Raw genomic sequence first — 27,977 nt, forward strand, 5'->3', positions numbered from 1 at the left:
GAATAAGCTAGAGGTGAAATAAACTATTTCATGTCCTAAATAGGACATTTTCACACTATGATTTAACAAATATCTCAAAGTATAATATACACATAGGGTGAGTTTTGACATTAATCATAAGAGATATAAATTCATACTTCTTGTAGCTTAAGCTTTTTTTCCAACTTACCAAATCTGACTAGTCTGTGTTTTTATTAGAAAGTCAGTATTTTTACCTTGTCATGTGTTTAATGAGCTCAGAGTAGGAAAGCCTGTCAGCCTGCCCTTTTCTTGTTCACCAGTATTTGTGTTCCTATTATTATTATCTTGTAGGGCTTGTTTGGTAAAAATCTTTTGTATTTAAAAAAAAATTTTTTTTTTAAGTAGGGTCCACACCTAGCGTGGAGCCCAACACGGGGCTTGAACTCATGACCCTGAGATCAAGACCTCAGCTGAGATCAAGAGTCAGATGCTTAACTGACTGAGCCACCCAGGCACTGCTTTTTAATTTTTTTGAGTAGGCTCCACACCCAACATGGGGTTCGAACTCACAACCCGAGATCATGAATCGCATGCTCCACCAACTGAGCTAGCCAGGCCCCCCATTTGGTAAAAATCTTTTAAATAGTGTATCCATTTGATGAGGGTTGACTTGGACAAACTAAGTAATTAATCCATGTAACTAGACAGACTGCAGTATACTGCAAAATGAACAAGGGTGAGAGCTCAACAAGTGAAGCTCTGATTCAGGACATTCTGTGTATAGTTCATGACACATCACCACCTAATCAAAAGACCCACAGACATCAGGTATATTATTGGCCAAAACTTTTTTTTTAATAAAAACTATCAGGGGTGTCTGGGTGGCTCAGTTGGTTAAGTGTCTGACTCCTGATTTCAGTTCGGGTCATGATCTCAGGGTCCTTGGATCAAGAACCCCATCAGGCTCCCCGCTCAGCGGGAGTCTGCTTTCTCTCTCTCCCTCTGCCTCTCCCCCTGCTTGTGCTCTTGCCCTCTCTCAAATAAAAATAAAAATAAACTTTTAATAGAAGTTCTATATTTTCTTTCCACCCCTTCAAGTGCATTATTTTGGAGAATGATGGCACTAAAAACTAGGTTCCCAGCACAGAATAATAGGTGCTCAAAAAATATTTATTTATTGAGTAAGAGCCAACACATCTGCTATTCTGTTTTTTTTTGGATGCTGTTCCCATGCTGTTTGCGGGCCGTCATGTAAATTAGACTCTCAAGTAAAAATTTCAAAGGTAAGGGGCGCCTGGGCAGTTGGTTAAGTGCCCGACTCTTGATTTCGGCCCAGGTCATGATTTCAGATTGGTGAGATCAAGCCCCACATTGGGCTCTGTGCTCAGCAAGGAGTCTGCTTAAGATTCTCTCTCCCCATTCCCTTCTGCCCCTCCCCCTACGCGTGTGCATGCTTTCTCTCGCTCCCTTGCTCTCTCAAATAAATCCTTCCAAAAAAATTCTGAAGGTAAAAATGTGGGGGGAGGAAGGACTGTTTATAATACCAAATTTTCTTCACAAAGGATCTACAGCTTTGCTTTGTGTCTTCTTTAATACATTTATTCCTACACCTAGTCTATAGTTTTTATCATTATGTTGAATGTTTGTTTTTTTTGTTTCTTTGGTCATTTCCATTTTTTACTGATGACTGCTAATAAAGAGAAAGCTATTAGTATTTATATATTTATCATATATCACCATTTCAGAATTTTTTATTGATTCTAGTTGTTTTCCACTAAAGTATCCCTGAACTTCTGTGCATTCTATTATATAATTTGAAAACAAAATTTTTTTTCTTCTTTTCCAATATTTATACGAATTATCTCATTTACTTACTGTCTTATTTCAATGGCTAGAACTGCCAAAATAATGTTCGAGAATACTGACAGGTAAATGACTATAAAAGGTATTCCTGTCTTGTTTCTGATTTAATGGAAGTGGCTTTAGTACGTGATGCTTTCTTTTTTCCTTTGGTTGTCGGAAAACTATATTTTAATATAGTTTTTTAATATAGTTCCTTTTATTTCAATGTTATTGGTGTTTTTTGTTCAGAAATGGCTATTTATAAAGGTATTTTTGCTTGTAATGGTACAATAATCTGGGATTTCTTTATGACATCCTGATACAAATAATGAATAGGTTGGCAGATTTCAGGTGAAACTAACTCAGTAATATGTAAGTTTTCTTTTTGATATATCTTACTGAGTTATATTTAAGTTTTAATTATTTGCAACAAAATATTTTAATTAGTGAAACTGACTTATTTTCTTTTTGGAGTTTCAGATTTTTTTTTTTTTAAAGATTTTATTTATTTATTTATTTTAGAGACAGAGCACAAGAGGGGGGAGTGGGAGAGAGAGAAGCAGACTCCCCGCCGAGCAGGGAGCCCGATGCGGGACTCGATCCCGGGACTCCAGGATCATGACCTGAGCCGAAGGCAGTTGCTCAACCAACTGAGCCACCCAGGTGCCCTGGAGTTTCAGATTTTTGTCTAAAGGTTTTGAAAGTTTCATAACATTAAAATACTCAATGTTAAATTTTAATAGTTTGAGGCTGCAACATCTAGTATAATAGTTACTGCATTCTGAAATACAGAAGCCCCATGTGGTTGACTTCAACAAAACAAATTAAAACATTAAATTCCTGAGTCCCACTAGCCACTTTTAATTGCTCAACTGCTACAATATTTTATGGCACACACACCCAAAACAGAAAAATCTCTTCCTTAGCTTTAAAATTCTAAGGTTGTTTTTCCATTCCTATTGTTAAGTGCTATTGAAGTTATAAAGACCCATATCACATTCTTGAAGAAGTAAGAAAATATTCCCAAACCAAACCTTTCACCACCTATCTGAAACAAGAAGCAATCATCATACAAATGAACCTGATTTATTATGCAACAGTAAAGAAACAAGTCCTTTAATCTACTGGCTACAGTGATCTTTATTTATTTATTTTTAAAGACTTTATTTGACACAGAGAGAGAGAGAGAGCACAAGCAGAGGGAGCTGCAGGCAGAGGCAGAAGCAGGCTCCCTGCTGAGCAAGGAGAATGACGTGGGACTAGATCCCAGGAGCCTGGGATCATGACCTGGGCCAAAGGCAAACGCTAAACGGACTGAGTCACCCAGACGTCCCTACAAAGTGATCTTTAAACAGTAAGTTGTAGGGGCGCCTGGATGGCTCAGTCAGTTAAGCGGCTGCCTTTGGCTTGGGTCATGATCCCAGGGTCCTGGGATCGAGCCCCACATCAGGCTCCCTGCTCCGCGGGAAGCCTGCTTCTCCCTCTGCCACTCCCCCTGCTTGTGTTCCCTCTCTCGCTGTGTCTCTCTCTGTCAAATAAATAAAATCTTAAAAAAAACAAAAACAAAAAAAAACCCAGTAAGTTGTAAATCCCCTCAAAACAAAACGAAAACTTTTACGCAAAAAGTACCCCTCAAGAAGGACAATGGCGGGTCTGTCATTAAGTTTTAAATTCCTTTTTGTTCCCTTGCATAATATTGTGACATCCGAAGGCAAATCTGACCTCTGGTTTTATTATAAAAGATAGAATTACAGGAAAAAAAAAAAGCCTGTATTCTAGTGACTTCATCTTTTCAAGCCAAGGAAAGTTAAAACCCAAAAGAACTTACATAGCAAGCTTATTTTTAAATTCTCTTTTACTAAATTCTGATGTACTGCCATCAAATAAGCCAATTCTGGAAAATTAGAACAACAACTGCAGAGAAAACCTATATCCTTTTTTTTTTTTTAAAGATTTTATTTATTTGAGAGAGAGAATTAGAGAGAGAGAGCACAAGAGGGGGGAAGGTCAGAAGGAGAAGTAGACTCCCTGCCGAGCAGGGAGCCCCGACCCCAGGACCCCAGGACTCCAGGATCATGACCTGAGCCGAAGGCAGTCACTTAACCAACTGAGCCACCCAGGCGCCCCAGAAAACCTATATCCTTTGTTGAAAGCAGACAAGTACTAGCTTATTAAGGAAGAGCCTTTCATGTTTTCAGACCACCTCTACTGAAAAAGTTCTTTTTAAACTTCAAAAATACTGTTTTTAAATAAACAAAACTCTTCCTGTTCTCTAATCTTTACAACACTGAAGATTTGTACCCAAATTGTTTATAAAGATAGTCTAAAGATTTTCCCTTTTACTTTTCTCTTTTGAGAGCGAGCGTGTGTACGCACGAGCGAACAAGGCGGGGCAGGGGGTGGCAGAGAGAGAACCTTAGGCAGGCTCCATCCACATCCATCGCAGAGCCCAACATAGGGCTCAAACTCACGACCCTGAGATCATGACCTGAGCCGAAATCAAGAGTTCCATACTGAACCCAGTGAACCACCCAGGTGCTCCATTTTTTTTTTTTAACTTTTTTCCCCTCCTTTTTAATATTTAATCATAATTTCCTTTGAAAATGATTCGGTATCAATTTAAGTCCAAAACTAAGAACTTTATTTTTATTAGTTTTAGTTAAAACTGGTATTTGTTACAGGTGTTTAAAATCTGAAATACAGGGGTGCCTGCATGGCACAGTCAGTTAAGCATCTGACTCTTGGTTTCAACCCAGGTTGTGATCTCAGGGTCTCAGAATTGAGCCCCATGTGGGGCTCATTTGCTTGAGTTTCTCCCTCTCCCTCTGCTCCTCCACTCCCTCCCCCCGCCCCGAACTCTCTCTAAAATAAATAAATCTTTTTAAAAAAAATCTGAAATACAAGTCTTTTTTCTAGACAAATTGATTCACATTTCATAATATGTCTTTGTTTGATATAGTGCCTTAAAATATTACCCTGCCTAGTAGTTTAATTTTATATTTTTCATTTTATTTTATTTAGTTTTAATATTCCTTTTGTATTTTTGTATTCTCAGAAATTCGGTTACTATTGATTATCGGATCAGCGTCGACAAGACTATGTCAGATGTCAGAAGTTTTCTGTTCAGCATTTTAAACTATTAATTCCAAATGTCTATGTAAGAAATCAGATAAAAGTTCCTAATTTTAATCATAGTTTCTTTCTGATACAATAATGTATACTACATACAATTACATTTTTACTGACTGGAGAGAGAAGTTGGGGTGGGAGGAAAGGAAATACTACTTAACACATAATAAAAGTGAACACTAGCCCTTGTGTGAACATCTTGAGGAGATTTTCATTTTTATAGAAATTCATTTTATAGAAATCTTCACAAATCAAATTCCAATTCTAGTTAATAAAATGAATTTCTATAAAAATGAAAGTCTCCTTTAGGAGTAGGTTTGTGTCAAATCAAAATGACTCCTTTTGGTATTGCTTTCCCTCTTTTGAAACAGTGACCCATTTTATGTTGTTCTGTTTGGTCAATACGTGCTTCTTCCGGATGTCCTGTTTATGTGAGAAGTGAAGGGAACTGCTCTGCAGCAGAGTGTCCCTCCTGGGAGGTAAATGAAATAGCTCACACAAGCCACGATTTACGTCTTCTTTGAGAAAGATGTTCTGTGGTTCTTTAGTCCTCCAACATGATCAGAGGGCAAATATTACAGATTTGGTGTAACCTTCCCCATTTTTGGAAGACATAAATCAAAATACAATCTTTCCAACAATACAACATATTGCCTACTCTGCACCAAACACTGAGTACTATGGAAGATGTTATCTGATATATGGTTCCTGCAGTCCCCAAGGGCATTTACAAATAACCTAACGTGCAGCAGGAAATTACAAGTATCCTAAGAACTATGAGTTTAGGAGAGATTACATCCAGCTACAATTGAAGCTGGGAGGAGGGAAGTGGGGGAGAGTTCAGTGGTAACTTCACGAAGGATATGCTAAGATAGGAAAGGGCAGGGACTCTTGGAAAGGGGAAGTAAGGACAAACTCTAAGCCTCAGAACATGTTTCAACTTCTTTAGAGCAGAGAGCACATAGAAAAGGAGCTTTAAAATTAGATAAAGTCAAAAGATTTTGATAACAAGCATAACAATAATCAAATAGGTTAAAACTAATGCACCAATATTTTATCTCGGAAGCAAATCACTGAGTCTAACCATAAGAAACTTATGTGCAAGGAAACTTGATGAACTGAAGTGAAATTACTGAAGCATACTAGAAAATAACACACATACACATTCATACAGAAAGAAGAAATCCTTTTTCATTTTTTTCCTAATCATGCTGAGGTGTGAGGAAAATGTTAATTTAGACTACAGCTTTATCAGTTTGCAACTATTGCAGATTTCTTTTAAGGCATCAGTATAATCCTCCAGGGTGATTCCCTGGCATTTTGTTCTTAAACCTACAAATAATACAGTAATGTGACCAGCTGCAGTTCCCTTCCTGCATTTCAGAAGCTCTGAGTGTCCACACACTTGCAGCTCTGTATAACTTCACACAGAAGACTGGCAAATGGCCAAGAAGCCTCCGCCATGGTGTATATTCCCCAAAGTTCAAGATCTGCCATTTAATTACAATTCAGCCATGAAACCACATGTACTTTTGCATATTATACCAACATAAAACAAATCAAATTCCAATTCTAGTTAATAAAGGTACTCCTCCAAAATGCAGAAACTTTAAAGTATATTCTTATAAATGAAGACACTGAAGTACGTAACCTATATTTTTAAAGAGACCTATTCTACTTCATTAAGATAATTTTTAAAATTTCCTCAGAGTTACGGTTTCCTCATAATCTCACCAATTGCAAGAAAACCCACTGCAAACTTGTTATAGCACAGATTTAACTGTATTTCCAAACTTCCCCATTTAGCATTTCATGCACACTGCTAACTGAAAATCAAGAAGAATGAATGTTTTCAACATCGGGTACATACAGGTTGACATGACTTAGAACAATGATTGTGAAATTATACCTAAAGAGTGATCTTAAATTCTGCTCTCTAAAAGTAAGTCTTGTTTTTTTGTTTTTTAATTTTTATTTATTTATTTATTTTTAAAGATTTTATTTATTTATTTGACAGCGAGAGACACAGCAAGAGAGGGAACACAAGCAGGGGGAGTGGAAGAGGGAGAAGCAGGCTCCCCACAGAGCAAGGAGCCTGATGCGGGGCTCGATCCCAGGACCCTGGGAACATGACCTAGGCTCGATCCCAGGACCCTGGGAACATGACCTGGGCTCGATCCCAGGACCCTGGGAACATGACCTGAGCCAAAGGCAGATGCTTAACAACTGAGCCACCCAGGCGCCCCTCTAAAAGTAAGTCTTAAAGAAACATATGGTTCTGTCAATTAGGTAGCTCTGTCATTCTAGTATGTAAGTTTCCTGAGGGAAAAAGGGAAAAACTAATGAGAACACTCTAACAGCCTGGCTAATGCTCACCTTTCATAGGAAGGAGCATTTTACAAGAGTAAATGACAATAAACTGAGCACTAGCCCGGGTATGAAAATCTTGCTAAGATTTTCATTTTTATTGAAATCGTTATCTACCTCTCGCTTCTCTCTCTTCCAGGTCTGGACATCTTCCATGGAAAGAGTAGTGGTCTGCATGACTAAACCTTAAGATATTTCATTTAATAGCCACAAATTAATAATGTTAAACCGTTAAAAATTGTAAAGATAGGAAGCCACTCTTTCTTCCTTTTGATGGACATTTTTCTACAATACAATAATCAACTAAGAATAATTAGAAAAGATTAGCACGAAACTCCAGTAGAGTGTAAATCAAAAGTGATTAAATTTAGACTTTAAATCCTCATTCCTGTCCTGTACTGCTTTCGTGTGACATTTAAGGGCTGGATGGCCAAAAAAGATCTCCAAAGGGATCTTTCAAATGGCTTTTTTCCCCTTCAATCTCAAAAACCTTTTAATTGAGAGTAAACGGATTAAAGAATTATTCATTATAATTTACTAGTCAAGGAAAAAAACTTGCTTCACACTGAAGTTAAAACTGCAAAAAACACTGACCTTCTGAGCATACCAAATGAATATGAATTATTTAACATTACTGTAACCTAAATAACCTATTTCTAAGTAGTCACAAAAATCGATACTTATTTCATTGTCATTTATATGAAACAGACATGCATATTATATTACAAAGAAAGAACAGAGCCTCCAATCTCCTTTTAAAGGATGTGATACTTTAAAAAAAAAAAAAAAAAAAAAGCCTGAAAGGCTACACATGAAATTCTTAACATTTATTTATCTACAGAGGAGGAGACGAGAATGGATCTGTGCTGGGAGAGGTGATTGTCAAAACAGTTTTTAAACCAAGAAGTTACATTTTCAAGATTACATAACAAAATGTTAACTGGACAATTAAAACACGGGCTTGGGTTTTGTTTTGTTTTGTTTTGAACACGAGTGTTTATCTTATTATTCTTCAATTAAAAACAAAATAAGAAAAATAATTATAAAGAACAACCACAAAGAAATACTTTTCATTGCCCTGAAGCTTATCAGGATGGACAAGGAACAGAGCGGGTGGGAAAGAGGAGGCCCAGAAGTTGAAGGGAACAATGCAGAGAAAATCTGAATGAATAAAGACAGGCATTCCTGATAGCTCCAATCCCCTATGCATCCTAACAAAACTAAAAGGAGGTAACGGCTGTAGCAACTGGTTTAGAGATTGATGGGGGAGGGGAAAGAGTGAGGGAAATGAGGAAACACTTGCAGACACTGAGTAAGGAATATCATCTCCAGAAAATATTAATACTTACCAGTAGGTACTGTAGCTACTGCAATCCATACACACTGTATGCTGAGGTTTATCTTGCTTTTCTGATTTCTTATGATTAGTTAAGGGTACTTGTGCATCTTCATAATGTTTTTTTGCATGGCCATTCACATACCTTAAAACCAAATAAAATTTTATTTTAATCTAAATATTGCTTTGGAAGTTAAAATAGTAGATAATAAAATTAGATGATAATCAAATTAGAATGAGAAAGAATTCCTCCTTATAAGAGCATTCAATCCTAAAGAGCATTCAATTAGTTAGTGATTAAGCTTAGTGCTTAAAATATGCTTTTTTGCAATCAAACATGACAGTCAACTTTTAATTACACACAAGATTAGGGCCAGGCAAGGAAAGGCTCATCTATGCCAATCAGTTTCAATATCACGACAATTATCACTTATCAACTCCTTTGCTGATGCTTTTGCTATAGCTTTGTTCTTTTTTTTTTTTTTTTTAAGCTTTTCTCAGACTGCTAACCAACTCAGGTTATTCTCAAAGGCAAGATTTGTAAACTAAATCACTCAACCACTTCCCACAGGGCCACAGACTGTGCTTGGACGGCTGTTTATGTAAAAGGTGAAAGTCAGATAGGGAAACAGGATAATCTTCTCTTTCTCATCAATATGGCTTCAGATATTTTATTCAAATGCCTAAATAATTAGCTCCACTCATATGTAAACACATTTGTTTAGAAACAATACAAAGTACAAATCATCTTAAGCTTATATAAACTATTTCTTTAAACGGACAAAGATAATTAAAGGTTGACTATATTCATAACAATTTTCTAACACTTTCTATCAGATTTAATAAATCAGTGTATTACAGAAAGCAGAATGAAACTGAAATAATGCATATGGCGCACACACCCAAGTTCCTCCAAACCTCCACCTAAATACTGTACAATGTTGTAACTGGCCAGTACTATGAAGACCCTTATAAAACAAAACTTCCCAGTTCCTAGAAAGTTGTCAATTTACAGAAGGCAAGGCCTTATTGAAAACTCAGTCAAAACAGATGTTGGTCAAATGGTACTAAAATAAACATACTCAGAGAGTTACAGTAATGTTTTGTCATGAGGCGCCTTAATTATACCAGGAGCAACACTCACCTTGGGGAAAGTAGAACAACTGCGGTAGAGGGAGGACAACTTCAGGCCCAGCCTCTACCTTAGGAAAGGTGGAAGCATTAGGGGCACTACTAACCTCAGCTTAGATTTTGATGTTTTTTCCCCATTTTTTCATTATAGTAAACATAACCAAAAATCGTGTGTATATGGGTCCTCTGTCCACAAAAGTAAAATCAATTTTAAAATAAAATAATGATTAAGAGTATAAGCTCAAAAATTAGACTGCCTGAGTTCAAAAGTAGCTTTGTCACATGCTGGCCACGTGAGCTTAGATGAGTTACTTAACCTCTCTGCACTTATATTTTCTCATCTGAAAAATGGAGATAATAGTACTTATATTTCATGAGTTGTTGGGTGATTAAGAAATTCATGGCTCAGAATGCATAAATGAACGAATAGATGTTGGTAATTATTTTATTCATGTTTTCCTTTATATGCTTAACTATTTATTCAGAATTCGAACAATATAATTGTTTAGAAAGTGGTCATATTAAGCACATACATTGCGTAGGTCAAGAAACACCCAATACTTAATTAAAAAGGTAAACTCCAAGGCATCGTATAGGTTCCATATCTAATCGGCTCAATTTCCTATGCTTATAGAATTTATACTGTGCCATGAGAAACAAAAGTTAATATTTATAATGAGCACCTTCAAAATCAAAGAAAAAGCAATACTGAACAATGATAATAAGGCACCTACTTTTAGGTCTTTGAAACATAGTACATATAGTTCATTTAGCCACCACACTGTAGAGTCTCTAAATGTACTAGACGTTTAAATGGTTACTGTAGGTGTTGCTGAAAAGTAATTAGTATATGACTGCTGACATTAAGATTAGTAATATTTTGGCTAATATTCAAATACATCACTCAGAAGTTAACAATTATGTATAAACTGGATAAATATTTCCCTCATCTAATTTTAGATTTTAACTGGGCAATTTGGTCTAAAAAGGAAAAGCATCAATATATATGTCACAGATTTCTAACCATAATCACAAAAATTTGAAAAATAAATGGGATGATGTCGTGAAGGCCTACAGAATATACAACTCAAACATGCTACTGATAAATTGAAGGAAAATCAATTTAAGACTTTCTGCAGAAAACAGGCCTAGAATTACTGAAAAATCAGGATTCTTGGCAATCAACATCCAGGGTCACATGATAAAAGAAAATTAACCAATTAGCTATGTAAAAAGAAGATCCAAATGCAAGCTACTCCCATTATCTGTTTAATCTACTTAATCATATTTCTCTGAAACTACGTTAAATTTCTAAATTTAAGACTGCTTACAATTGGAAACAGACTACCTGCAGAGTCTAGAAATTTTTCAATTTATTTTTCCAAAACCTACTTAGAGAACTATTTGTCCCTTGCTATTAAGAACATTAACCTCTCCAATTTTTGAGAGTTTGTCAGGTCTTTTTGTTGGCATATGACCTTCAAGATTCAGGCCGTAGAGCACTATGAGACAACTGGAGAACAGAACTATATAAATTTTATTGCATTATAATTCTCACCTCTCAAAATCTAGGAGAGGAATCTGTCTCTTCAAGTGCAGAATTTAAGTGCTTCTACTTTTCTTCTTTTTTTTTTTTTAAATGTTATCTGTACAAAGTATTTTCAGGGTCCCCAAATCCTAGAGATTTCAAAACCACAACAGCCACAATTAAGATATGCAGTTAACATTTTCCAAAGGTACTTTTAAGTGTACATGGAAAAAATACTCAATTCCATGGCTCAAAATGTGAAAAATCAAAAGTTAACTGAACACAGATGCTCTCTTCATGCAATGAGGGTTTAAAAATAACAATGGGGAAATAGTTCTAATAAATACAATGTAGATTTCAGCCCGTGTGACAGTATGATTTCCCATTCCCTTGCTGCTAAGCTATACTTCTAAGTAAATTCAAAGTGGATTTTCTAAGTTAAAAGAGCAATAGAAATAAATGTGCTGTCAAGCTAAAAGAATGCAAAGGGTGATATTTATTTGAGTTTGAGTTCGAAGAAAAAAGTTCCTTAAGTATTTAAGTAACATCATTTTGAAGCCAAGAAAGGGGAGGAAATGCTCAGGCTTGAACAAAATTTGGGGGGTAGGGGGTGTTAAGTCCCTGGAAAACAAAAATATCTTAATGGAACAATGAAACATTTGGTACATCTTCAACAGCAATTAATAATGAACTCCACAACGAGACCCTTTTCAAGGGAATTCCTTTATGAACATTTTGTTGTTTTGTTTTCAGAAGAATGATGTGATATCTGGAATTTGATTCAAAAATCAGTAAAGCTGGGAACAGTGTAGGTAATAGGTGAAACAAGTTTGGCAATGTACTGATCACTGTTGAAGCTGGGTGATGAAAATAATGGAGTTCAGTTATATTACCTCTATACTTTTGTATATGCTTAAATTTACCCTATTAGAAGGTTTAACAAACAACCATTAAGGTAAACCTTTATCTAAAGAATTCAAAGTGCCCTCATTTCATCTTTTCAATCAACTATTTCTGGATTATCTGATCATCGAATTAATTCTTCTGAGTACCAACATAAATAAAGGGTCTCCCCCCCTAGGTCTTCCCCAGTGGTATCACTGAGCGAACAGACCCTACTGGGAAGGGAAGACTTACAGAGAATTACATACAACGGTTAAGCAATGGTGCTAATAAATCCAAGTCACTGAAGCCCTGACATAAAGCCCAACGGCAAACTGAAAAAAGCAAGTAGGGTAGTGAGATAGTAAGTATGGCACCTACCTTCCACAGTGGACACTTGAACAAGTCAAACAGACCCAGGGGCTTTTGTTGGAGCGGCACACTAATAAAAAGAAAAATACACAATATACCAATTGCATCGTGTTACTTCCCAGCTTCTCCCCTAATCTGTAAGGGCACACCCTGGGATTGAGTTATAAATGCCATGGCTGCCCGGGGGTACCGAAATCACAGATTTCTGCTTTGTGAGTGCATTTACACAGAAAGGCTGCCCAATTACAGTTATACTGAAAAGAACTGAAATGCACGCCCACGACAGCTGCTCATTTGAACCGCTGACTCAAATAGTTCAACCACAGGTTAAACGTATATATGCTTTTTTCCTTTATGATTTCTTTCTTTTTGCCACAGTCTCCAACAAGCTAATGACAGTCTATTTTCTCTTAAAAACATTTTTTAAGTCTAATTTTTTAATCACAAGTCTTTGCCAGGCAGATTACATACTACTATAAATGACAACTCTTTGTTTACCTAATGAGAGGCATAACCTAAAGATACAATTAGGAAGACTAAATCCAGTTCTTCCCAAATTAATGTCTTCGTTGCATAAAATATAATTCTAAATATGACAACTGCATTTAATTCTTGCTGAGCGTATAATCAAGACATTAATTATTTTAGTTTTAGTATTACAGGAATGAGGTAGGCAAGAAAAGAATGAAAACTTTAAAAACACTGATTATAATTTTGCTTGTGGTTTACTCATTCAACCTAAAAAAAAAAAAAAAAAGAGCCCAATAAACATAACAATGATTTTCAAAAGGGAAGGGGCATAAAAATCACCTGGAAAGCTATTTCAAAATGCGTATGTTCTACTCAGGCAGAGATATCTACATTGGGGTCAGGACAGAGGACAAAGAACATGGGTATTTTGAGAAAAGTAGCTTCCCAGGTGACTACCTAATACAACCCCCTGAGAACCACAAGTCCACATCCTAGGGGTATGGGAGGGGCACCACAGCACAACCACACACTCAGGAGTACAATAAATTCACCGCCTGGCACATAGTATGTGCTCAATAAACACTTGTTGAAAGGTCAAATCTCCTAGTTTAAGACACCAAGCGCTTCCAAGTTCTGGTCCCTACTGTACTGCTCTTGCCTTATACATCACAACAGGCCTTTCTCCCTGTTAAGAAAAATTAACCAAAACTGGAAAAAAGATTCATCAAGAACTGTAAGCCCTTTCGATGTATAATGAAACATTGTTTAATAGATCCTCCCAAAGATATTTTATTAATAATAGTTTGATCTGCTGTTTACTTCTGATTAGGACCCAAATTCTATGACGTTACAGGCAAACTTATAGATTTTTATTTCGTAGAGATAGTATCTGTTCAGCATGCTCCAAAGGTAATGGTTTTACCACCCAGTAGGACAATAACTAATTTTATATTGAGTTTAGCAATTTATTTCAATGTTCTTTCTTTAATACCTGCATACACGCAATTCCTCAAATGCTTCTAGAATCAGCTTTACCATCCTGCTGGTTTCCTCATTAATGAGTTAAATAAATCTCTGACATGCGTTCATTCTGGGAGGGAAGAGATGGGCAAGGAAGAATAGGAAAGCACAATGATACACTGCCCAAGGGATTCTGCCTGTCTGGCCAGCACAGGGCCCTAACTGTTTTTAAATATGAAAACTGCATGGTAAAATTCCCTTCTGGCAAGCAAGGGTCCTACCTTTCCTTAGTGCATTCACACATTTACATTAACTGCCAGGGCCATCATGAAAGCATTTGAGTTTTTTACTCATTTGGGTCCAATTTTATTATATGTGCATGTAAGCTACATGACCGAAAGGCCAAGAATACCTGCCAAACTGCTAACAACAATTATTACAGGCAGGTACACGAAAAGACCACATTTGAGAGGAGACTGTTGGCTTTTTATTTGTACACCCCCGTACTTTTGATTTGTATCAACAAGAATATGATGTTTTTACAGAGGAGCATAGGGGAAGGGAGGGAAAAATACAACAAGACAAAATCAGAGGGAGACAAAACCATAAGACACTCTTAATCATAGGAAACAAACTGAGGGTTGCAGGTGATGGGCATTAAGGAGGGCACGTGATGTAATGAGCACTGGGTATAAGATTTTGAATCACTGACCTCTACCTCTGAAACCAATAATACATTATATGTTAATTAATTGAATTGAATTAAATAAAAAAATTCTTGAAAGAATATGTTTTTATAGTTTGAAAAGAAAGTTCTATAAAGTATATTTTTTAAAGAAAAATAAATTAGAACACAGCTTACTTGAAATAGGTATTCATGTTTTGAGATATAATTTGGAGGACTGAAAAACTAAGAATATTACTGTTTTGTTCCTCCAGCAAATCTCTTTTTCTCTTAGTAAATGCTAAGAAACACCATAACTCAATCTGGAAAAAAAAGCTGTTGAAGTTTAATATTAACCTGAAATAAATAATTATGTTACAATAGTAAGTTTAGGCCCAAGTTTTTGACATCTAGAGTTTGTTTTCATTTTAATTATGGAAGATTTTTTCCTCCTTTAAATGAGAAAAAGAAAATCTAGAGCAAAATCACTGTTACTTTAGTGTGTTTTCTATCAAGCGTTCCTTTGTTCCCCCTTATAGTTGTAAATATACACACAGCACATATAATTTCATGATCTAACTTCTCCACTGTCAATATATTATTTTTTAAAAGATTGTATTTATTTGAGAGAGAGAAAGAGAGAGCGCAAGCACTAGTGGGGGGCAGAGAGAGAGGGAGAAGCAGACTCCCCACTGAGCAGAGAGCCCAATGCGGCTAGATGCAGGGCTCAATCCCAAGATCCCAAGATCATGACCTGAGCTGAAGGCAGATGCTTTAATCAACTGAGCCACCCAGGCGTCCCTCCACTGTCGGTATATTAAATGCATTTCTGCATGTTATTGAATTTAGAACAGTATACTCTGTATTTAGTCTTATAATATCTCAATTACCTCAAAAAGTTTTATTAATTTTTTAATTTCTCAATTTCAAATTTTAAAATGGCACCCTGAGGCTGAGGGGAGAAAAAATTGGGGAATAACTGCTTGATAGGTACAGGGTTTATTTTGGGATGACGAAAGTGTCTTACAACTAGATAGAGGTGGTGGTTATAGATATACTAAATGCCACTGAATTGTCCACTTTAAAATGGTTAATTTTATGTTATGTGAACTGTATCTCAATAAAATAAGTAGATAAACAGGTACTTTAGACAGGGATGAGGAGAGAGAGTAAAAGGAAAAAGTACTGACTTTTAAAAACATTGCAAACAAGTGACTGTGCCTCTTAGTAAATCTCAAAAGAGTTCCCTTTCTGAGTTAAGAAACTGGACATCTTCTATCATGAATATTTATAGTAAAAAAGTTAAAAATATGTGATAGGACAGTTGGTCTTGACTATTTAAATGATAGTACCTTCTGAGGGCTTAATACTTTAACACCAGAAAGACATCTGAAAGCTAAAAAGCTACAGAGAATAGGGTATGATGAGGCATTCTGAAGCCATTTATTGTACTGCATTGGGGAATATTCACTGTTTATACATACCTTATCCAAATAAGAACCTTTCATGTACCCAAAACAATTATAAAATAGGATGAAAAATATTGGCTTTAAATTAAACTAATTCTTAATTATTGTTAAGAATAGAAAAGGACATAACATGAATAAAAGAACACTACAAATAATCTTAAAATTATTTATTTTATCACCTAAGGGGTATTCTTTTATAAAAGGTAGTCTCAATTTATAGGCAGATGAGTTTCAAAAGTTTATCTGTAGGATGAACATATTTCCCATGGAAACAGTATTAGAGGTTTCCAGGCTCTTCTATAAAACTCTACGTGAACCGTAACATAACTGAAATAATGTTGAGTTGACCCTGGAACAATGCACGGGCTAAGAGTCCCAACCCCCGCAGAGTTAAAAATCCACATATAACTTCTGACTCCCAAAAAACTTAACTACTAATAGCCTGTTGTTGACCAGAAGCCTTATTGATAACATAAACAGTCCATTAATACATATTTTGTATGTTATATGTATTATATACCTCATTCTTAAAATACAGTAAGCTAGAGAAAGGAATGTATTAAAATCTTAAGGAAGAGAAAATACATTTACAGTATTGCACTATATTAACTGAAAAAAATCCACATATAAGTAGGCCCACATAGTTCAAACCTGTGTTGATTAAGGGTTAACTGTATATATATATTTAAAACAAAAACACACATAGTCAATAAAAATGTTTTTAAGCTATCCAGTGAAACATAAAAATATTAAGCTGAAGTAGTTTTTTTATTTAAAAAATTTTAAATGTTAGAACTTGACAGCAAGAGTTACGAAGATGGAAACCTAGAGAAGTTCAAAAAAGATAAATTCAGGGGCACCTGGGTGGCTCAGTCGTTAAGCATCTGCCTTTGGCTCAGGTCATGATCCCAGGGTCCTGGGATCGAGCCCGCATCCGGCTCCCTGCTCAGCAGGAAGCCTGCTTCTCCATCTCACACTCCCCCTGCTTGTGTTCCCTCTCTCCCTCTCTCTCTCTGTTAAATAAATAAATACAATCTTTAAAAAAAAAAAAAAGGTAAGTCTAAGACTTATTAGGGCTTTTAGTACACCTAATTACACTTCAAGGTGACATCACAGCAAGAAAGCTGGTCAGTGTATTTCTCACTGTTACACTTGGCCACAACAGGATCACTGGATCCCATAAATGGAGTTCTGCCTTTTACTCAGAATATGTTGTCAAAGTTATTCTTTCTTCCAGCAATCTCTCCCATTTGCTGGGATTCTTCCAACCACAAACTCAGTGTCCCTTTTCTAAGCTTACGCATCTCAGCCCAGATGTTGGTACTAACTAGGCTCCTTCTACTCTCCTTCAGCTATGGCCTCAGAACCTTCTTCTGGCCCTGTTCTCACCTCAACCACAAGCTCTGCAATTTGGCAACAGGGCCTCTTTGGAGGAAGAGGAGTGTCTTGATCCTCTCCTGAACTAGAGCCATTTTCCAGAAAGTAGAGGCTGTAACACATAGGCTAGGCAAGGGAGAGAGGTGGAAGAGCACCAGCCTCTAAATCATGCTCATGCCATGTCTTCTTCCTAAAGTCCCCAAAGCTTTAACTCTCCTGGAAACCAGGAAGTTAGAATTGATAGGGCACAGAGGTAGAGGAAAAGCTTCCAAATGATCTACAGACTGAAGTGGTATGCTCCTTTATCAAGAGATAAAAACTAGGGAATTTGTGCTTAAAGGGGCCTGTTTACACACAGATGTTTTTGGGTTGCGTTCAAAAGACAAGGAGTTCATAAGACAAAATAGCATTTATACTTCCCACATAACCATTGGTCTTCAATACCCTTAGTATTCATTACATAGAACCTAACAATGTAGAGTACATTTGATATTTAAAGCCTATCAACAACTCTCTTGGAATTCTTTTTTTTTTTTAATTAATTTATTTTTGAGAGGGAGAGAGAGAGAGAACGTGTGCAAGCAGGGGGAAGGGCAGAGGGAGAGAGAGAATCTCAAGCAGACTCCATGCTGAACACGGAGTCCCTTGAGGGGTTTGATCTCATGACCCTGAGATCATGACCCAAGCCAAAACCAAGAGTCGGATGCTCAACCGACTGAGCCACCCAGGCACCCCTCTCTTGGAATTATAAATTTTCGTCTTTTATAAAACATCAAGCACCAGTGCTTATGACACAACTTAGTGTCTCTAGACACATTATAGTTCAAGCACACAGCACTGACATGGCAAGCCACTTATAGCGCATCTATTATTCAATAGTTGCTTCAACTGGTAGCGAGGCTCTTTATCTTCTTAAGAATTCAGAAAGGTGAGGATCTGATGACCAAGATTCTAGTCTGGCTCTACCATTACTAGCTACAGAACTGAGAACATCACTACTATTCTGGGTCTATTTCTTCATTGTAAAATGAAGACTAGGGAATAAGCATATCCCCTCTAATCATAAGATTAGTCAAAGAACATAAGGGAAAAAATAAATGAAACAATAATGTCATCCTCCCCTATATATAAAAGTCTTCCAACTCCAACTCCATTCTCCACCTAACTTAAAGGCTTAACACAGGGATCAATTGCTAATGTAGTGTAATTTTCTAAACCAATGGTTTTCAGCTTTTTTTCCTGCCTCCAACCACTTGAGAGGCAAACACATTCCCACCACACTGCCCATTAGAAACAGCAACTCACTGCAGCTGCAGGGGTGGGAAGTGTGTGGAATCATTGAACAAAACTGTTACAGAAAAACATGCTGCTATGACAGTAAAACTCAGAACACCACTCCCCCAACACACACAAAATTTTTAAAGTGCAACACTCTAAAAATATTACCAAGCCATAAGAAAACATCCATAATATAGGTTTTTTAAAAAAGCAAGTTCACTTTTATCTAGTTAATATTCATCTAAGACATATTACGTGCCAGGCACTATGGCAACCACTTTATGAATATTACTCATTTAATCCTCTAAAATCCAGTAAGGAATATACTATTCTTTGGCCTGTTTTACAGATAAGGAAACTAGGCAGAGATAAGTTATGTAACTTGCTAAGTTAGTGACAGAACTAGAAATCAAACTCTGTTTGAAGGCATGGACTGCTGTAAAGCAGTAAGTCCAGAAGGTTGTCATTTTTATTTTAAAAAGATTTTATACTACGTGTTTCTGTGTGTATATTATATGCCTCTATATAAAAGTTTTAAAGTCTGGAAGGATATGTGGTAACTGTTAATGGTTATGTAAAAGGAATGGGATGAGGGACTGGACCCACATGGATCTACTTTCCACAACAGTGATTTTTTCAGAAAACGTTACTTCTTTTATAATAAAAATTTTAAATGGCTTAAGTTTAAAGATACTGGTATTATAAAGTTGTCCTAATGAAACAGACTTACTCTAAATTATTAACCATGAGTGGTAAGTGAAACCAAAATCCAAGATTATAACTCTATGGGTTTGTAAAAGTATAATCAGTGAAAACAAAATTTTTGCAGCTGTTACTCAAAACACACGTACACACATACACACTCCACAGAAGTATCGATAGTAAAAGTGTTATTCCTCTTAAAACTAGAGAATGGGGCAGGATTATCATAAAAATTCTATGAGTATTCCAGTAAATATAAGTAGAACTATATTCTAGGACTAACCCAGCTAACCCACCAACTGATACATTTTTAGATATTTAAGAGCAAGGCATATAATCTTCTTTATACCATAAATATTATTTGAACCATATGCTCACAAGCCTATTCCATGCTAAAAGTTCTGAAGTCTCTCCTATCTTCAACTTGAATCCTCTGAAATTACTGGGGGAAGGAGTTGGTAAAGTCACATAAAGAGAGCAGGAACTGGGCTATAATATAGTATAATATAGTCCAGAAAGGAAGAAACCCAGCTATCCTAAGCAACTGCCAAAGGTGCCAGAGCAGTCTGAATGCAGCCAAACTCATTGTCTGTCGCCACCCCCGCGACATCCTCCAGTGCTGCTCATTCTGGGAATGGGCACTGGGTTCCCAGGGAACAGGGAAATAGAGTTCTCTTAAAAAGCAACAGGAGGTGCTCAGGGCCAAAGGAGTGAGCTAATGCAGAGTTTGGGAGACTAAGCAGAGGTCCAAATACTGGAAAAAGAGGAGACCAAGCATGAGTACCAAATGCAAAGTGGACAGAAGTGGCAGGTTGGGACTCAAGGCCAAGATCACAGAACCAAAAGCTCAGGGGCAAGGCAGAGACGGCAATTACCAAGCAAAGCTTATCTTGGTCATCTTTCCACTCTGCCCATGAGAACCTTTCCACCTTCCTCCTCCTGGCAGCTCTCTCCTGCCTCACTCCCATCCTTATTCAAGGCTTAATCTTAATCTCTCCTGAATCATTAAATAAGTAAATTGTTTTCTGGTAAAGTCACAGTTCAGTATTTCTCATAATCATTCTCTCCTTTCTGTTTAACAGCCCTGTAACAGATTTAAGATAGCCACAAAGTCTTTGACACTACTCCCATCGAGAAGTAGATCTGTATCTTCATTCTTTGAATTTGGCAGGCTCTCTAACTGCCCTGACCAACTGAATATGACAGAAGTGACTCTGTATCCATTTGCAAGTCTAGGCCTTAAGAAATTGACAGCTTCCTCCTGCTGTTACTTGGAATGCTTACTCTTGCAAAAGCCAGCCACCATCTAAGCATAAGCAGTCTGATCACCCAACATACTGTGAGAAACCCAAACCACATGGGGAGACCTTGGAGAATATGACACCATGGTGCGGGGGGTTGGGAAAGGGAAAGAGACTGTGGAGCCCAGAAGCAGCAGAGATGTGACTTAAGAAGGCATCTTGGAAGAAGATGTTCCAGCCCCAGGTACTCCAGCAGATGCAACACCAGCCAAGTTTCTCCTGAATTCTGATGCACAAAATCATAAGCAAAATAAAATGGTTGTTTTAAGCTACTGATGTAGGATAGTTTATTATGCAGCAGTAGATAATCAGAAGACCACTTATACAAAGAGGAGTATCAGTGATAAAGCATCCTTCATTCACACCTGCCAAACTCACTGAAATGATTGACACTGTTGTTTAACAGAAATGAGGATGGGAACCTCCAAGAGGTTCTACCCTTAAGAATCAAAACTATATAAAGGCTAGACGATCCCCTCTGCAACAGAGGTAGTAAGAGAGTAAAGACATGGTGGTCTATCATCAACTAAGCGGCCATCATCTTTGGGACTGGCTCTTTCTATATCCTCCCAATCTTTTAATAACTCAAATTCAGATGTACTGTTACAACCATAAGGCAACCTAATTCTTTCTTGAGCACTCCTGATGTTGCCCTATATTATAAAAACAACCTTCAAAATCTCAAAATCACTATTCCCATAGCAACCCCAAATTCTGAATAAAGATCCTTAAGAAAGTGCCATTGGCACCTGCAAGAATTCCTTTTCTCTTCTTTAAAGCTACAAAGCCTATCCTTCATTTCTTTGGCCTCTCTGGATTATGTTCTTTAATAAGCATTCTGACAAACCTCAGATTTTACTGAAGGTTTGACTTGAAAAACTGAATAGTTATGAATTGAGAACATCCTACTGCATTTCTGTTTCCAATTCTGTCTTTGCTCTGAGTTCTAAATATTCCTGAGCCAGCCTGACCTGATCCCTATATCACTCAGCAATGTCTGATCCCAGGCCTTTGTAGGTGGAATCAAAAGCCCACATGCTAACCAGAATCCCAAGATTTCTGAGGAAGTGCTCACACTTTTCTCTTAAAGTTCTCACAAAATTGTTGCATAGCCAGCCCAGAAAGAGGAGGAGAGGGAAGGGCACAATGACCAGAACTCTATTCCACATCATCTCGGTTGAACTAAGCAAAGGCCTTAATCACGTGCCCTTGACTCCTGCCAAAAGAAATCTTCCTTCTTTAATATAAAAATGTACCAAATGACTAGGTTACCCTCAAACGAATGTAACTGTTACTCTACAGACTCAAAATAAATATGTTAGAGGTCATGTGATATAATGAAGCAAGCATGGCAGGCTTCTGGACCAACAGTTTTACATTTGCCTTCTAGCTTTACCAGTTCTTTTGTTCTATGACCTAAAGGAGCTGGTTCCAAAGCCAGCTTCCTCATCTGTAATACAGGACAAATACCACCTCTACCTCACATGGCTGTGGTAAAGATTTCATGAGATAAAAGATATAACGTGCACAGCAAAGGGCCTAACAAAAAGAAAGTACCAATGACTGTCAGTCCCTTTTCATTAAAAATATATTAAAAAGAATAAAATGGCTGGCAGCAGTTAATTCTGGTGGCTGCGATTATATGTAACAGTTAACGTATGTCCACGTATACCATGACTACTAATTCTTAGAATTTTTTCTGAGTTTACACTCACTAAAAGGAACTGCCCCTGACAATTCCTTTTCATAAAAAATCTCATATACATAAGTCACATTGAAAAAAAACAGCAAAAATCTCTCAGAAACTCCTCCTATATCTGACCTAAAATTAAATTACATTCAAAACATCAAATGAATCAGATAAAATACTCAATTTTATTTATTTATTTATTTATTTATGTATGTATGTATGACAGAGAGAGAGAGAGAGACAGGAGCCACCCAGGCGCCCTCAATTTTAATAAGCTTATTTCAAAATCGATTTAACTACTACAATCACCGGGTGCCTGGGTGGCTCAGATGGCTAAGCGTCTGCCTTCGGCTCAGGTCATGATCTCAGGGTCCTGGGATCGAGTCCCGCATCAGGCTCCCTGCTCCTTGGGAGCCTGCTTCTCCCTCTGCCTTTCTCTCTCGCTCTGTCTCTCATGAATAAAAAAAAAAAAAAATCTTTAACTACTACAATCACCTTAATGTCAGAATCATTAAACTTTATACATCTAATGTAAAATAAATATATTTAGAAAGCATTTCAGATGTTCCTTCTGAGAGATGTGCAGAGGTTTACACAACTTAATAAGATATTACTCAGATAAAATACTTAAGTACAGAGGCAACTTAAGTGTCAAAATCATACTGAAATATACTGAACTCAGAGGTATTCAGAACAGAGATTAAATCCTGGTTCACCAATCTAATCAAGCAAAATATACCTTGGGTACATACCCAATACAAAGTGCTAGGCCAAGTCATTTAAAAATATTTTTTAATTTATTGATTTTTATTGAATTATAGTTGACACACAATATTACATTAGTTTTAAGGTATACAACAGTGATTTGACAACTCTATACCTTATGCTATACTCAGAAGTGTAGCTACCATCTGTCATCACACAACACTATTACAATACCACTGTGTATTCCCTATGCTGTACCTTTCATTCCCATGACTTAAACATTCCATAACTAGAACCTGTACCTCCCACTCCTTTTCACCCATTTTGCCTGTCTCTCCACCCCTCCCCTCTGGCAACCACCAGTCTGTTCTCTGTTTATAGGTCTGTTTCTGCTTTGTTTTTTAGATTCCATATGAGTGAAATCATATGGTATTTGTCTTTCTCTGACTTATTTCCCTTAGCATTATACCCTCTAGGTCCATCATGTTGTTGCAAATGCCAAGATCTCATTCTTTTTTATGGCTGAGTAATATTCCATTATACATATGTGTGTGTGTATATATATATATGTATACACACACACACACACATACATATATATATATATATATACCTCCCACATCTTTTTTTTTTTTAAGATTTTATTTATTTGACAGAGAGAGACACAGCGAGAGAGGGAACACAAGCAGGGGGAGTGGGAGAGGGAGAAGCAGGCTTCCCGCAGAGCAGGGAGCCTGATGCGGGGCTCGATCCCAGGACCCTGGGATCATGACCTGAGCTGAAGGCAGACGCTTAACGACTGAGCCACCCAGGCGCCCCCCACACCTTTTTTTTAAGATTTTATTTATTTATTTGAGAGAGAGAAAAGAGAGAGAACAAGCACTGGGGAGGGGCGGGGGGGGGAGAAAGAGAGAGCAGCAGACTCCCTGCTGAGCAGGAAGCCTGATGCTGGGCTCAATCCCAGGACCCTGAGATCATGACCTGACCTGAAGGCAGATGCTTAACTGACTGAGCCACCCAGGCACCCCTCTCCCACATCTTCTTTATCCATTCATCTATCAGTCAACACTTGAGTTCCTTCCTTATCTTGGCTATTGTAAATAACACTGCTAGAAACATAGGGACGTATATATCTTTTTTGAATTAGAGTTTTCATTTTCTTCGGATAAACAAAAATATTTTTAAATTTCTAATTCTTGTTTTCGCAAAGAAGAAAACAGGAATGATTTCAAATCACACCAGATTAAATATATGGTGATCAGCTTATTTTTATGAACCTGTAGGTCGAAATTCAATTCCTCCTCATCCACCTTACTACCAGATGCTCTTTAAGAAGCAATGTCCTTGGCCCTTGGAGGCTAATTTTCAGACTGTGCTCTAGCTTACTTTTCCAACCTTTTCCATGTCAGGACATGCACAGAAAATGGTAACATCTGTATGGCACATGCAAATAAATTCAAAAGGCTTCTCAGGACCATATAAGTGGGATCCCCTTGGAGGCTACAGCCACCCTGAGGCTGGGGGAATCATTATCTCAACACATGTATAATTCATTCATGGTCCCTCTGATGGGAAGCTGTGCTAGCCAATGTTTTACATGGTTATCTACCAATGTAGGAGGAGGTTTCCCTTCTGCTGCAATGCCCACTTATTGGAACAACAGACTGGAAGTTCTCAACCACCTGAGAGAGCCAGCAGCATTATCTGGGAATCCAAGACACCATTCCTCTGAAGATTTCAAGTTTATAATATTGACTAATGCTCTAAGACCTATCAGAGAAAACAGATGCCTGTATCCCCATTTCTACCCTATGTATAACTCTCTTAACCTACTGTAATTCTGTGACCCCAAGGAGCAGCCAGTCAGCAGCACAACATGAAGCAACCTAACATGAATTAAATTAAAAGTAAGAGAGAAGTCCCAGTAAACAGTTCAGTCTGAGTACTTAGATGGTAAAACAGCATTGATTAGTATGTATAAGGAGCAATCAACTGCTTAAAATGAAAATGGACCCAGACCATATCTGATTAGCTACTATGTACTGACTAAAAATGCTTTCAAGGCCACTTCAGCTCTCTGATTTCAAGGTTTCCCAGGCAGAAAAATAATTACAATAAAGTATTTCCCTTCAACTGCCTTAAGTACATTTGTAAGACCACAGCAGATGGGAAGACAGGAACAGGCAGGCAAATAGGTTGAAGTATTACTACAAAATCACTTACACATTACTGCTCACCCAACTAAAAAGGTAAAACTTTCAATCTTCCCTGTAGATACTCTTAATACAAAAATACATTTGTACAAGACTATTAGTTGCAGCATTATTTGTAACTGTAAAATACTGAAAACAACCTAAATATAGAAGCAAAAACATAGGAGAATGGTTAAATTCACTGTGACACATCCACAAATGGAGTACTATGAAGCTGTTAAAAAAAATAATAAGGAAAATTTCTACAAACATAGAGTGACATACAGGATATACTGATAAATGAAAGAAGCAAAGTCCAAAAGTTAGTTTGCTACCTTTTGTGAGAGAAAGATAAGAAAATACTCATGTGGGCGCCTGGGTGGCTCAGTCATTAAGCATCTGCCTTCGGCTCAGGTCACGATCCCAGGGTCCTGGGATCGAGTCCCACATCGGGCTCCTTGCTCAGCGAGGAGTCCGGTTCTCCCTCTCCCTCTGCCCCTGCTTGTGTCCCCCTCTCTCGCTGTGTCTCTCTCTGTCAAATAAAAAAAATCTTTAAAAGAAAATACTCATGTATCTGTTTTTGTTTGTTTGTTTGTTTTTACAAAAAAGAAACACAGGAAGAATAAATCCGAATAATTGTCTGCAAGAGTGGGTGGCAATGAGTGAAAGGATTGGGTAGTAACACTTCTCAGTATAGTTTTAGCTTTTGGAACTCTGCTAATGTTTTATACACTCAAAAAGGAAAATAAAAACCAGCAAGGAAGAGGTGAAAAAAATCCAAAATCGAAATCAAACACAAATGAACCCAACTATATGTCAAATAAATAAGTGTATTAAAAGATGGAGGGAAAGTAACCCAAATGACTTTAGAACATAATACTTTACAAATTGTCAGCACATAGATAAAAAGAACCATAAACAAGTATTGAACTCTAGTCAAAAGGGGTTTCCTTTACAATGGTATGGGTTAGCAGTTCTGGAACTACTTTCTCTGATTATGGCACAGAGCAAACAAGTACATATGCTGAGGATAATGGGAACCAGATTTTCAATGTTGGAGAAGAGCATTACAAATATGAAAAGGGGCAAAACCAGACCTGTGGTGCTGAATTGGAATTACAAGTTTAATATGAACTCACACACACACATACACACAAATAGATACAGACGTGTATTTATTTATATTTCTTAGCTCTTATCTGCTGAGAGATCTTAACTTACAAACATTATTCCCCCCTAAACGGAATAAGGGACACTTGGAAAAATGGCTGATTCTAAGGCTGGGGTAGGCTGAGTACAAGATGAGCCTGGAGTATCTTGTGTCTGAAAGAAAGAGCTCAAAGAACAATAGGGACATGTCAAAATTACAGCCTAGACTGCTCCCACTAGCCAAATCTATGATAATTTGGGCCTCAAATAATAACAATATCACAGGATAAAATAAAAATCTATGAGTCCGTACTGATACAATAAATGAATAAATAAATAAGTGGGAGGGGAAGGAAAGCTCTTCCTTACAGAATACTAATATATTTAGAAAAAATACAAGTTAAAAATTCAACATCTTAAAAAAAAATTCAACATCTTGCAACCATCCTAGTAATAAGTGATTCAGTCAAGAATCATCAATGGATGCTAAGTTATTGGGTGAAAGGCTGGTGAGGAACAGGATATATACATAAAATCTCAAAGTACCTCCCAAAAGATACTTATTAATAGCAAAGGGAAAAATAGTAACTTTACAGTCGAATAACCTTGCAAATATTACCTTAATAATCAAAGTTAACATCACTAAAAATGAGACAAACCAACATGGTATATACCTCTTGATATGATACCCTGAGAAGACACAACATTACTTTTGTAGTATTCCTACCAAAAAAATGCATGACCCGAATCAAATCACAAGGAAACATCAGAAAAACTCAAAATGAAGTACATTTTATAAAATAACTGAACTGTATTCTTTAAAAAATACCACAGTCTCGGGGGTATCTGGGTGGCTCAGTCCGTTGAGGGTGGGACTCTTGATTTCAACTCAGGTCATGATCTCAGGGTTCTGGGATGGAGCCCACGGAAGGGCTCAGTGGGGAGTCTGCTTCCCTCCCTCTCCCTCTGCCCCTCCCCCAGTTCATGTGTGTGCCTGTTTTCTCTCTCTCAAATAAATTCTAAAAAAATTTTAAAAATAAATTTAAAAATACCACGATCTAAAGATAAAAGCCAAGGAACTGTTCCAGATTAAAGAAGACTAAACCATTATGACAACAAAATGAAATGCGTGATCCTGGATTAGATCTGGGGGAGGTAGGTAGGTGTAACACAAAGGGGAAACTGCTGTAAAGGACATATATAAAGGACATTATTGGGACAAATGGAGAAATGTGAATATGGAATGTGCATTAGATAATACTACTCTATCAGTATTAAATGTCTGATTTTGATCAATATCCTATGTGTATTGAAAAGAAACTCCTTGTTCTTGGAAAACAAACAAACAAGTATTTATGGACAAAGGAGTATTTTATCTGCAAATTACTCGGGAAGAAAATATATAAACTGAGGGTGCATAAATGATAACGCAAGTGGGGCAAAATGTTAACAACTGGTGAATCTAGGTAAA

At 37.1% G+C, this 27,977-nt stretch overlaps 1 protein-coding gene across 5 annotated transcripts in view; it reads right to left on the reverse strand.

Moving 5' to 3' along the window:
- Positions 1–27,977, reverse strand: part of USP3 (ubiquitin specific peptidase 3) — a 108,555-nt gene that overhangs the window by 65,076 nt on the left and 15,502 nt on the right. For 4 of the 5 annotated variants that reach the window (XM_064570338.1, XM_045899903.3, XM_064570340.1 and 1 more), the window contains exons 2-3: positions 12,558–12,618; positions 8,649–8,780 (exon numbers count right to left, since the gene is read on the reverse strand). In XM_064570338.1, coding sequence (XP_064426408.1) covers positions 8,649–8,780; positions 12,558–12,618 — 193 coding nt within the window. Of the gene's footprint in view, positions 1–8,648; positions 8,781–11,324; positions 11,444–12,557; positions 12,619–27,977 lie in introns of those variants that run through there. The other variant, XM_064570339.1, reaches the window with a different exon arrangement.

The sequence above is a fragment of the Mirounga angustirostris genome, unplaced genomic scaffold (genome assembly GCF_029215605.1).
Source record: "Mirounga angustirostris isolate CCGP_5_RB_7025 unplaced genomic scaffold, mMirAng1.0.hap1 SCAF_9, whole genome shotgun sequence".
In the NCBI taxonomy this organism is placed as follows: domain Eukaryota; kingdom Metazoa; phylum Chordata; class Mammalia; order Carnivora; family Phocidae; genus Mirounga; species Mirounga angustirostris.